At 28.3% G+C, this 13,439-nt stretch overlaps 1 protein-coding gene across 1 annotated transcript; it reads left to right on the top strand.

Annotated features, from left to right (window-relative positions):
• Positions 1-606: 606 nt before the first annotated feature.
• On the top strand, positions 607-2,364 carry LOC131619710 (uncharacterized). Its single transcript, XM_058890777.1, has 3 exons — positions 607-769; positions 1,388-2,041; positions 2,129-2,364. Exons 1-3 carry the CDS (start codon positions 607-609, stop codon positions 2,362-2,364), a joined length of 1,053 nt encoding a protein of 350 aa, XP_058746760.1.
• Positions 2,365-13,439: the final 11,075 nt, after the last annotated feature.

Consider the following 13,439-nt stretch of genomic DNA (forward strand, 5'->3'; position numbering starts at 1 on the left):
TGATATTCGGTCCGCTTTTTAAAACAATATATATATATATATATATATATATATATATATATATATATATATATATATATATATATAGATATAGATATATATATATATATATATATATATATATATATATATATATATATATATATATATAACAAATCAAGCAGGAAAAGTTTTATAATAAGAAAAGAAAGAAATAAATATCAATCATTTAATTAATTAAGAAAGAGAAATTGATAGCCATATTAATATTTTATAAATAATTTTTTATTAATCCAATTATTGATATTTATTCCTCTTATCTCTTGTTATAAAAATGGTTCTAATTTAAGGTTGTGGAAAGTGAAGTACAATACAGAGTTTAAATATCTATATATATAATATTATTAAAAAATTAATCCAACTATTAAATTATTAACGGTTTTAAATATAATCACATTGATCAAATTTAGTGAGGTGAATCTAGCCACTTTTATGGTTCGGAAATGATTTTCCTTGTATACTTGAATAATTTTATGTACTATAAATTAGAATTACAACTATGAAACTTTTATCTTAAAGCCAATTAGTCTTTTGTGAGTTCTCTTAAAAGAATCAATTTTCATAATCATGGCGAGTAATTTTTGGGTTACTCGTAGAGAAATAACTCAAAACAATGGGCGCACTCGTCCTAATGAGTATGAGAATCAAATCTCCAATAATCATTTATTGTCAAATACTCACTTTCAAACACCACAAAATCCTTTCACAAATCTCAATAATTACAATCTAGGTATAACAGTATTCTCCTAGTGTTGATTTTTTGAATTTTACATTTATTTTTATTATTATTATTATTATTATTATTATTATTATTATTATTATTATTATTATTATTATTATTATTATTATTATTATTATTATTATTATACTACGCTTGAAGAGTTAGTTCAGTAGTAAAAGTTTAACTTTTAACTTTAAATTATAAATATTCTTAGAGACGGTTGTAAAATGACATTAAATTATTTTTAATTAATAAAACATAAAGTCTTCTTTGCATGTAAATGGTACATTGGTATGTCTGTGACAATCTCATGTGTTTTCTTGTATTGCCTTATAAATTTAGTTATTTGTCTGAGGCAATAACAAGTTAAAAGTCTTCAATTGACTCTTTTGATGAGGTGTTTCTACGGGATGAGATTTAACTTATTTTTTTGTCCATCTAGTGTTTGTTTTTTAAACTTTTCTTTTACATTACCTATTTGATATTTGTTTTTAGCTCTAAAATTTGTATATCCAGATTGCTAAGGTAGTGCATTGGATTAGTACTTATTGTACCTATTTTGCCTTCATTTTACTGAAAATTTATTTTTAAACTTAGATTAATATTCACTTGACATGTTAAATGCAGGGAGGTATCAGAATAATACTGTTGCTACTGCTACACCACAACCAATGGTTCAATTCTCATTCTCTAGCAATAACCCTTCCTCCTTCCTAACACCAGTTCGATATGGTCGAACATTGCCTTTGAGTTCAAGAAACAATCCTTTCATTCCTTCTTATCTTCCAAATTCATCTCAAAATCCATCATCGAATTTAGGCAACACTCTTTTCATTCCCCCTTCTCTTCCAATCTCGTCTCGAATTTCCTCCTCGAGATCAGACAATACTCCTTTAATTTCTTCTAATCTTCCAAACTCATCTCGAATTTCCTCATCTATTTCAGGCAACACTTCTCTCATTCCTTCTTATCCTCGTAACGCATCTCAGAATTCCTCATCTAATGGTGTTACAACTAGATATCGTAATTCTTTGAGACCAGTTCTTCATAATCAACTAAATGCTCGATATTCTCCATATCCGGAGGGTTCCAATCACATAAGTAATATCAACCCTTTAGTATTGAATGACTCTAATCCTCGTTCAAGGATTGAATTGATTAACTATCAAGGTTTGGAGGATATTGATATGCTTAATGCAAATCCTAACAATAATAATAACAACCCTTTAGCATTAAATGATTGCAATCCTCATTCAAGGATTGATTTGAATAACTACCAAGGTTTGAACAATATTTCTTTAAAAAATGAAAATCCTCCTCAATTTTGTCCTATTAAAACTACTTATTTAAGCATGTTGTATTCTTCAGGCCATGGAAATGCTAGTTTTGATTCAACAGTGGAGCATCGTGTGTTTAATGGTGGAGAAACTGATGCTTGGAGAGAGCCAGTAACTACTTCTGTTGTTAGTTTCAATGAAACAGAAACTCAAAAGAAAGAGCTACTTCTTTTCAAGGATGACAAGAATACAATTCCAACCAGATCTGTTATTGAAATTGATGATTCAAGTGATGATGAGCATTTGGATCTCTCACTTCGTCTTTAAATCACGAGTCGATATCTTTTGTTATTTTAGTTTAATTAAGTATCAATTTTTTTCATAATAAAATTGAGATATAATATGAGTCTACTTAGAGATTAGAAAGGTCTTATTTTATTTTATATGTTGTATTATCCACAAGTTATATAATGAAAAAGTTTATTAAATTATCCATGGTTTATCTTTATTGTGAACTAGGATAATATTAAAGCATTACAACTATATATAGGTACACTAATGATCACATTTCATTGATCATAGAAAAAGAGTTATCAACTCTTCAAATAAGTACGATTATTATAAATAACTAGTAAGATACTAGTGCGTCCGCACGGGTAACTTATTTTGATGTAATATGAAATATCAATACATATGAAAATTTGAAATTAATTAATTAATTAATTATAAAATAATAAATAATTATATATACTAAATTGTATTAAATAATTATATAAAAAGAAGAAAAAGGGGACCCGTGAAATGAAGAATAAAAAAAGTAACATTTAAAAATAAGTAATTTTCCTTTTAAACAAAAACAAGTATTCTTAAAATTAAATAGACATTGTGATGATAGTGACCCGTTAAATAGAATTTTTTACCATATTCACTAATCTTAGGATTAAAATAGATAATACAATTCTATTAGACTAATTACTTGATTTACAAAGAAGTTTATAGAATTATTATCTAAGAGTTAAAATAAATAATTAAAATAGATAATTAAATTCTATTAAAGTATTATGAAACTTCGTGCTCTAAATAGATCCCTCCACGAAGGAGGCTCACCAAATCCCTTAACATCAATGCTAATGACAATATTGTATAAAGATTTCTTTTCCCATTTCATTGAAATTTAAACCCTGATTATAGTGAGTTAACGGGAATAGTAGTAAAGGATGCTAACAAATAGTATATCCACGATGCTAAAAGAAAAGGTTGTCCTTCCGACTACTTGAGCTGCTTTAAAACTTTTCTATATGATGTGTACATTTCTTTGGCTATCTAAATTTACAAATGTTAATGTAAAAAAATGAGTTGTCCCTGTGATCACTCAAGTTGCTTGTTTTAAATATTTTTTGATCAGCTTTCTTACATAGTAAAGAAGGGTGTTACGCATACTTACATGTAAGATAAATTCCAAATCTTGAAAATTTTTAACATATTTGTTAAAAGTGGAGTGACATTATTTATAATTTTAATGAATAATGATTCTTTATTGATACTATCAAGGAACACAAACAAAAAAACACACAGTAGTGAATAAAACATTAAAATAGACCTACTACATAATAATATGCATGGGAAAATCACATAATAGCCGGAGGCAAATAAAAGCTATTGATAGTTCAGAATTCTTGACATAACCATTGCAGAAACTTGCATGAAACTATACCAACACAATATTAATCCAACCACTTCTGATTCAAGTCAAACTACCACCTAAATAACAAAATTTATCATGTAAAAACATACATAGTTGTGATGGATTAATGTTGTGAAAACGATGGATGAAAGAATTCAAAATATTAAAAGCATAGTGAAATTTGCCATATTCCTTTGTGAATCATGCCAATAAATATCTCACAAATTCATTCATTATTACACTAAGGAAAAATCATCAATTGCCAACAATAAGTTCAAGTGAGACTTTGCATATATGATTTAATGTGAAGAAATTTCAAGTAATACTTATATGCAGTATGTTGATAGTGTGTGAGTTGTCATAGATATTCAAAGTGAGTTTGCAAAGCTTCGGCTTGGGTTGTAGTTGACAATGAACAAATATTTTGACTTTTAGAATGACATTTACACGAAAATATTGGAACTAAAATGAAAATATAAAAGTCGAATTTGAAATGGTATTTAGTTGCACAGAATTATGATGCAACATGGTGTGACAACCATTTATTGGTAATTGAAATCATGTATAGGGCATTTGAAAACAATTTGTGCATAGACAAAGATATTGATGTAGACATTCCCTTTACAAAGATGGAGTATAAAATAGTACCTTTAACTGATATATGACTAAGATGTAGCTGATATAGGCAATAAGTTGGACAATACCAACATGTAGTTGACACATCTATTGCATCCTATAACTATAGGTTATGCCTTATCTAATGTTGCAGTAGACATAGCAGTATGTGTTCATAGAATTGCACAGTTGACATAGCATTCTTGGTAACATGATAATCAAGGCTGGTCCCAGCTTTTTAGAGGCCTAGGGCAAACAATAAAAACAGACCCCTAATAAAATATTGAACAATTAATTTTGAATTTTTTTGTATTTTATTTTTAATAAATTAGAAATAGTTATATATAAATATAACAGCGCATACGAGCAAAGATAATTTTAAATAATTTATAAAAACTTTAAATTTCTATGCAGGTTAATTTGTAGTTTTAAAATGAGATCGAATTTGAAGCGTTTATAGAACTAACTTTGTTGTTGAATTAAAATAATTGAATCATATTTGTCAATAAATAAACTAACTTTGTTGTTGAATTAAAATAATTGAATCATATTTGTCAATAAAAAACAATCGAATCATATAAAATACCTTAAAATATTTAATGATTTTATGAGTATTTTTAAAAAAAATATATATTAGAAGTTATTTTCAATTATTTTTTATAAATTAAAAAAATAAGTTTAACATCTAAATATTTAAATATTTATCATTAAAAAATTTAATGAAATATAAATTACAATTTTTTTAAAAACATATACTTAAAAATTATATATTTTTAATATAACATTATATTTAAGTGAAATTTTGAAATCTATAAAAATTATTACAAAATATTAAAATATATAAAATTGAATTCATTATAGGGTAACTTAAAAAATTTAATTGATAAAAGCCATGTCATTGGAATTGAACCTGGACACAATAGTATTTCCTTGGCTCCCAAAATGGCTTATACATCCACTAAACCATTTGTTCAATTTATAATTATGCTTTAATAGTAAATATTTAATATATTTCATTTTGATTTCCAAAGCCCATAAAATTAAATTTTGAGGCCCCATTATTTTTTAGATTCTGGGTTATGGGCCTGCTTGCCTTGGCCCAGGACCGACACTGATGATAATATAAGTAAACTTGTCTTAACATGTCATAGTACTTTAATACACTTCAAATGTTATTTCCTGTAATATGTAGTGTTGTTCAATGCATATTACTTAGAAAAGTCTAAGAGACAATGATATTTTTGAGGTGAAATTGAATTTCATTTGGTAATGAGAAAATGAGAAAAAGAGTGAAGCATAATTGTGATAGTGATTGAACCGTAAGCCATACATATTTGTTGCAGTTAATTGATAAAAAACTTTACTGAGAGCATGATAAATAACAAATATGGTAGCCCTCATGGAGTACAAAATTACTATAACAAAGAATCTGTTTTTGCCTAAGCCATTGGCATGAACTATTTTGTTAAAACCATGTCCTAGATCTATATCATTTCACTTGTGGTAGTCTTTAGCATTTCACATGTTTTGTTAAAATGTGAAAATTTTCAATCTCCCATTCCCATTGATCTATATCACATCACATCTATGTAAAAAATGCAGCATGAAAATAACTTAGCCAACGGATTATATAGCTAATTGGCTAAGCTTGAAAATTGAACAATGATATTGTTTTATACAATACTAGAGTCAAAAGTACATTTCAAGGATAAATCATCTAATTTCAAAATTAAGTTTTTACAAAAGTAACCAGAGAAATCAAAAATAAGAAATAGATATTTTTAACATACAATATATAATATTGTTGACATTCAACTCGTTGACAAAAATAAGTCAGTACAGGTAAATTTGGACAACTTCATACCCTTGATTTTGTTAAGTACATATCATCCTAAATAGTTGGCAGATAAGAACACTTTCTATAAATTAATATCAATTCAAAAATTATGCCATTATTACTTTGTCGTGTTTATATGAGCGACAATAAGAGGTCCAATATTTCCATCCAAAACAGTATTCAATTCTGGCATCTTAATGCCAGTCTTTACATCATGTACTAACTTGTACGAGTGAGACACAAAATTTGGAGTCGAGTATTTTATTTTCAATCAAATGTTATCTGTAGCGGGATGACCATAAAGATGGTTGATGGTGTTATACCTCAAATTTGTCCTATCCTTTCACCTTTTATCTGACTTATGTTTTCTCATTTTACATGCGTACACTTCATTAAGTCATTTTTATAGCATGCATTCGTTCAGTAGGACAACAAGAAAAAAATGAAGGGTTGAGTAAGTCTTTGGTCCCTATAAATATCTCAAATTTTATTTTTAATCCCTCTTAAAAAAATGACATATTTTGGTCCCTACAAAATTATTATGCACGTAATTTTAGTCTCTACTGTTAAATCGATGTGTATTTTTTAATGATTATTTTATAGACATGTTTAGAACGTTAGAAAAAGTTCCTCGCAAAAAAGGAATTCAAAATTTGATTTCTAAGTCGAAATTCTATAATTTAATAAAGAAATATTTTATAATATTCTAAACACGTATGAAAAAAATTATTCAAAAATTTAAAATTTTAAGAGTAATTAAACAATTTTGAAAATTTTTAAAAATAACAAGGACTAAAACTGCATGCATAAAAATTTTATAAAAATTAAAATATGTCATTTTTTAATAGAGACTAAAAATAAAATTTGAGACATTTATATGAAATAAAAACATACTTAACCCAAAAATGAATGGTTATCTTTTTATGTGATAGAAATGATAAAGGTTCTTTTTTCAAAACAAGTGTGAAATACTAAAAAATTTGGATATAGAGACGGAATATACCAACTTATAAAACATGAAAAATCTGTCACTGTGAATGTTGGAGATAGGTAGAAGTGGGATTTTACACCAGTTGCTTATATGAAGAAAGGTGGTGTGATACGGTATGTTAATTATTTTTCAAATCGGACAATTAACTGGTGTGAAAAATAATAAAATATACATAGTTTGTCTCTGCTAGCATGATAATTAAATTATGCAAGTCATACTTGATCAACCAAATAATTAAATTCCAACAATAGAGATCTTACCTGTACTTTGTGCAATCTTTCTTATCTTTAAATCTTCTAGAATATACAAGTATGTAGCATGATTATCTAAAAGACAACTTAATATATAGTCTTTACCTTAAAATTTTCAAGAACAACTAATCATCCACATGAAGGAAAATTGCGATATAAAACACAGCGGATAGTAAAATTTCTCTTAAGTAAATCCTTACGAATAAACATGATTTGTGATAGAAAGTGTTACCTTTTGTGGTTATTAACATCTTTAGTGCAAAATCGGATGAATGGTCACAAACGTTGAACGACGAACAACGCCTATATTCAGTTCACATGAACAAAATGGCTTCAATATCAGTGCTAACTGCTATGAATAAAGACTTTGAGAGTGATATATATATATATATATATATATAGAGAGAGAGAGAGAGAGAGAGAGAGAGAGAGAGATGTTCAAAATCGAATTTCATCAAGTTTGTAAGCTTTTGTACAAGGGTTCTATTTATAGAACCGCTTGTGTGGGCTACAATGCAAGGTGATAAATCCACTTAAATGCATCATATCTTACGGTGTATTGTATTTCACTTAAGTTTATGGTACCTTATATTCCACTTAAGTGTATCGTATCTTATGGTATTCTACAATTCACTTAAGTGCACAAACTTTATTTACTTAAATATAACTTATATAAGCAAAGAGGGACGAGCAACTGGATAAGAAATGGCGCAAAATGAAGGTTGGAAGAAAATGATATGCGCCAAAGATGGAGAGTGAGGTGTTAGTTAGACAACACATAAATTACTATGGCATTTGAAAATTATCAAAGGAAATTTCCAATCTAAAGGAAGACGAAGATAGCTATATAATAAACTTAACATTGTTAGCCATTATAGTATATAAAAAGGTTATCAAAATCCTTATAAAGGGAATCTTGAAGTCGGTTCATGTAATGAGGTAATGAAGGCGATGTGGCACCAAAAAGGAAATAGAGAGGTCTAAACTAGGGGTTTTATTAAGACGTAGGGTTTTAGGAAAGGATTGGAAAAAAATATAAGAAAAAAAAGCATCAATCACTTATATAATGAGAATTAAATCGATGTTTCCATACCAGGAGTTGTAAGGATCATTATCATTTCGAGAGTATGGTGGTGGAGAAAGGGTATCTTGCATGGAGGAGACTTTAATATATGGTGTCACCATATAGCTTATTTATAGTTTTTCTACAAGCTGTGTAAACTAGAAGCTTTTACCTGAGAAAAGAAATCAATGAAAAGAGATTACTTCCATAGGCCTGGTGATTTTATTGTCTTTGTTTAATGCATTGTTTGATCCATTCTGGATGGTGGCGTAGAACAGAAATTGGGTTATCCGAAAGTTTTCCACCCCTAACTTGTTCTCCTCTACTATATCTTCGTTTATTCCCGTTGTTTTTGGCATTGTTCACCTGATTTTCTAAATTCACCATCTATTCAGTCAGAGCAGTTAAAGTCGCGGTAATTCCCTCAAGATGTGCTTTGGTCGCCAGTTGATCTGCCATATTTTTCAAGCTACGAAGAGAACATGAGAAAACCTACTTTGATGCCAACTGACGCAGTCGGAAGCACGAAAGTAATAGCAAGCGCTAAACCTAGAATAAAAACACATGATTTTAAGCACACAACATGTCAGATATGCTCTAGAATCCACCAGCTAAAGAAAACTTTGAATTTTATTATAATGAAAGATAATCCTTATGACCACGTCAAAGATCTTTAAATACCAAAAACAAAAAACAAAAAAAAATCTAATGTGCTTAAAAAGACCCTAATTGGATTTTAATCTAATAAAACTAAAAATTATTTAAAGATTAAAAAAAATTACTTAATATTAAAATATTTTCCGACATATGATTTTTTATCGCAATTATTTTTCTGACATAAAAAGTCATCATAAATAAAATAAAATTGAAAAGAGATACTCATGAATTCCGACATTACTAGTTTGGTAGGATTCCCTTGGGTAACTTTTATTAGAAAAACTACTCCATTTAAAAAGTTTTTTTCTATATTATTTTACACTAATGTTTGTTGTTCTCCTTTTTCTTTATCCATTGATGTCTTGAAATTATAACAATTAATTATGATGCAATTGTAATTACTAGGCCTAAAGCTATTTAAAAAAAAAATTTAATGGTAACACTTTTAGCATTCAGTAATACACTGTTTTGTTCAAACAATATTAAAATGGTTAAATATGATTTGAATTTTACTTTTTTTTATACAATGTTGATATCTTTAACTTTAACTATTAAGAGTTTATGATTGTATATATAATTACATTGACCAACTTTAGTGATTTGTATCAACACATTCTTATGGTTCTCAAATAACTTTCCTTGTATATATATACTTATTTATAGAATTTTCTATCCTATAAATAAGTTACAACAATATACGATAAATTATATTATATAGCCAATTAATCTCTTTTGAGTCTACTTAGCTTCATTTAGAGTTTTTTTTTTTTTCATAACCATGGTGAATAATATTTGGACTTTGCATAGAGAAATAACTCAAAACAATGGGCATACTCGTCCTAATGAGTGTGAAAATCATATCACCGGTAATCGTGAATCACCAAATATTCACTTCAAAATACTACAAAATCATTTCACAAATCTTAACGATCACAATCATGATAATTCCTCGTCCATTGGTGTTGGTTCCAAAGGCTATGCAATTGGATATCAAAATTCTTCGAGACCAATTCTTCATAAGCAAAACAATTTTCGATATTCTCCATATGGCGGAGCTTCCAATCACATTAATAACTCTTTGTTATTCAACAATCACATTCCTCATTCAAGGAATAATTTGAATAGCTACCAAGGTTCAAAGGATTTTCCTAAACCTAAGGCAAATCTTCCTCCAATTCGTCCTATTGAAACAAAAGATTTGGATTTGTTTTTCTCTTATAGAAATGGTAATGCTAGTTTAACAATGGAGCATCGTGTATTTGACATTCCAAAGAAAGAGCTTCCTCTTTTCAACAATGATAAGATTACAAATGCAGTGATAGAAAATGGTGATGCAAATGAAAATGAGGATGAGCATTTGGATCTCTCACTTCATCTTTAGATCAAGAGTCAATATATTTTTGTCCTTTTAGTCTAATAAATTATCAATTTTGTTTTTCATAATAAAATTTAGATATGTTTTAGCTTTTATGAGAGAGATCTCTACTTTATTGTGTGTTGATTAATATTATTAATTTATTTATTCTTATATGTCAATTGCTATTGTTTTTTTTTATAAAAAGTGATTTTCTTTGACTCAATTTAATATATATATATATATATATATATATATATATATATATATATATATATATATATATATATATATATATATAACATATTTACTAATTAAAGTATATTTAAATAAAGTGATACTATTTATTATTTTATTATAGTTTTAGACTATATTTAAATTTAATATTTTAAAATTATATAACCACTAAGCTAATATCTCCAACAAACTTAAATAAAATGAAAATACTATAATTTTCACTCTCAAATGAACTTTAATAAAATAAATTATTCAAGAAAATATAATGAATGCATTAAGATATAGTCTTTGAATATATCCTAGTTATGAAAAATACATGTCATTTTTGATAACAACTTTTGTTTATTTTATACGACAGAGAGAAAAAAAAATAACACATAATTTTTTCTATTTATTTTAAGGTTTAATGGTTTAAATTGATTTTCATGTTCTCGCATAATAATGACATTCTCATTTTATATATATATATATATATATATATATATATATATATATATATATATATATATATATATATATATATATATATATATATATATATATATATATTCAACTAAAGTGTACCGCTACAAAAATAAACAATTAAACATGCAAGAAAAACACGAAAAACAATGAACACTAGAAGTACTCCAAAGTATGGAAATAACAGATACATAGTCAAAAAAGAAAAAAGAAATAGAAAATCAAGACAGAGATCATTCCTCCTCCCCCCCCCCCCCCCAACAGAGATCAAACCAATGTGATGGCTTATCTTATTCTAATTGGAAAAAAATGTTTCCACCGGTGTAAGGCCCTTATAAGACCATCATTCCTCCTCCCCCCCCCCCCCCCCAACAGAGACCAGAGTACTTGGGACCCATATCTAGCCGAAATGATATCCCTTCATATACTGGTCAAAAAGTACAGGTGTGCTTGTTCCCCTACAAGGGAAGGGAGACTTAGAGGCGTTAGTAGGTTTATAACACGGTATGATGGTTTGGGCTTGCCTACGATGGAAAGAAGCCTTGTATGGTGGTGTTTTGAGGTAACTTAAGAGACCTGTTCATATAAGGTGAGAGGCTCTGATAATGACTGGTGATGCTTGGTATCAAGCTTACTATTGCTGACGGTCGTCTGTTAAGATTGTAGTGAGTGTAGTGCTCTTTAAGGTGTAAAGAATGTGTATCATTTGGGGTCTTTCCATTCTCCTTTAAGTGGAGGTGTATTATAGAGGTCTCTAGGACCCAGGGTTTCCTTGGAAAGGGTCACCGCCTACTTAGTCAATAATGGACATTTAAACCCTTAATTCCAAGGGAGTCGTGGATCAGTTAATGACCTTGACTTTTATATGCCATATAAATGTCTTATCACATGTTTCCCATGTAGTGGCTAGGGAAGACTACAGGGTGAGGCGATACCTCCCTTCAGGCTACCTTCTATCGTCGCCTCTTCTAGGGAGGTCCAAGGGCATCACCATAGGCCTTTAACAAATATAACACTGCATAGTCTTTCATGCACGAGGCCTTTAGTAAAATACAAAGTGTCTTTTCACTCACGGTTGATAGGAGTATCCTGAGAATTGGGTAGCTAGCAATGTTAGAACACAGTGCTAGCAATTATGTGTTTCTAGACATTTCTCTCTATTTATAATACTAAATAAATGATTTAGTATTATTCTCAATGTTACTAGAACCTACAAGGTCACACACACAAGGATAGATAAATAAGAGATTAAATAAATAAATAAATCTAAATAAATGAGTAAGATTCATTTATGATTCGACGGTGCATTCTTATGCTGCATTAGTGCTAGTTATAGAAATATGGTGTATTGTAAGCTACAATGTGTATAAGTGATTTTATAAACAAAATTCTTATAAAAAATTATACTAATTCATTCACATATTCTAAAAACCCTAGTTGCACAAGGGTTCTGAGTTCATGTTCTCTCGGAAAAAATTATGTTCCCTCACAACTAACATTGAAGGTGGAAGAATTCCTCATTGCATTTTTTGTCTGTGTGAACTGAGTAAAGCAAATGTCATTTGTGTTGTTCTCTTGATCAATCAGTTTTCAAAATCAAATGTTTTGAACTACAAGAGGTAATCAATTGATCATTGACTCATGACCATTCGTCAAGATCTGTCGCAACGAAGATTTTTATAATTTTCTGTGGTGTGTTTATCGTAATTTCCTTTTATTATCATCATGTGAAGCTAAATATATAACAAACACTTTTGTAATTTTACAAATTATAATGTTGGACATGTTGCTAAAAGAGTTAAAGTGTGAATTGGACAAATCTTACCTTTAAAGCTGGTGATTGACTATAAATCAACCATTAAATTAACTACAAATCCAATTTCACATCGAAGAAGCAAACCTATTGATACTAGATTCCACAATAAATCAACCTTTAAATTAGTTACAAATTCAATTTCACATCGAAGAAGCAAACCTATTGATACTATATTTCATTTCACTATGGAGCAAGTGCTAAATGAAAGAATTAATATAGTGTATTATTCTATGGTTGTGCAACTTGCTAATGGATTAAAAAACTATGAGGATCGAGATAATTGTGTTCTTAAGGGAAAATATGGGAGTAAGGTTCTTTTAGAATTTGTGGATTAAGAAGGGGTGTCGAGATTTTAATCCAACAAATTTGATTTTCACTTGTTTTTTAAATTGATTTACGAAATAATTTTTAAAAAGTAAAAACTAAAACACATTC

The sequence above is a fragment of the Vicia villosa genome, linkage group LG7 (assembly GCF_029867415.1).
Source record: "Vicia villosa cultivar HV-30 ecotype Madison, WI linkage group LG7, Vvil1.0, whole genome shotgun sequence".
In the NCBI taxonomy this organism is placed as follows: Eukaryota; Viridiplantae; Streptophyta; class Magnoliopsida; order Fabales; family Fabaceae; genus Vicia; species Vicia villosa.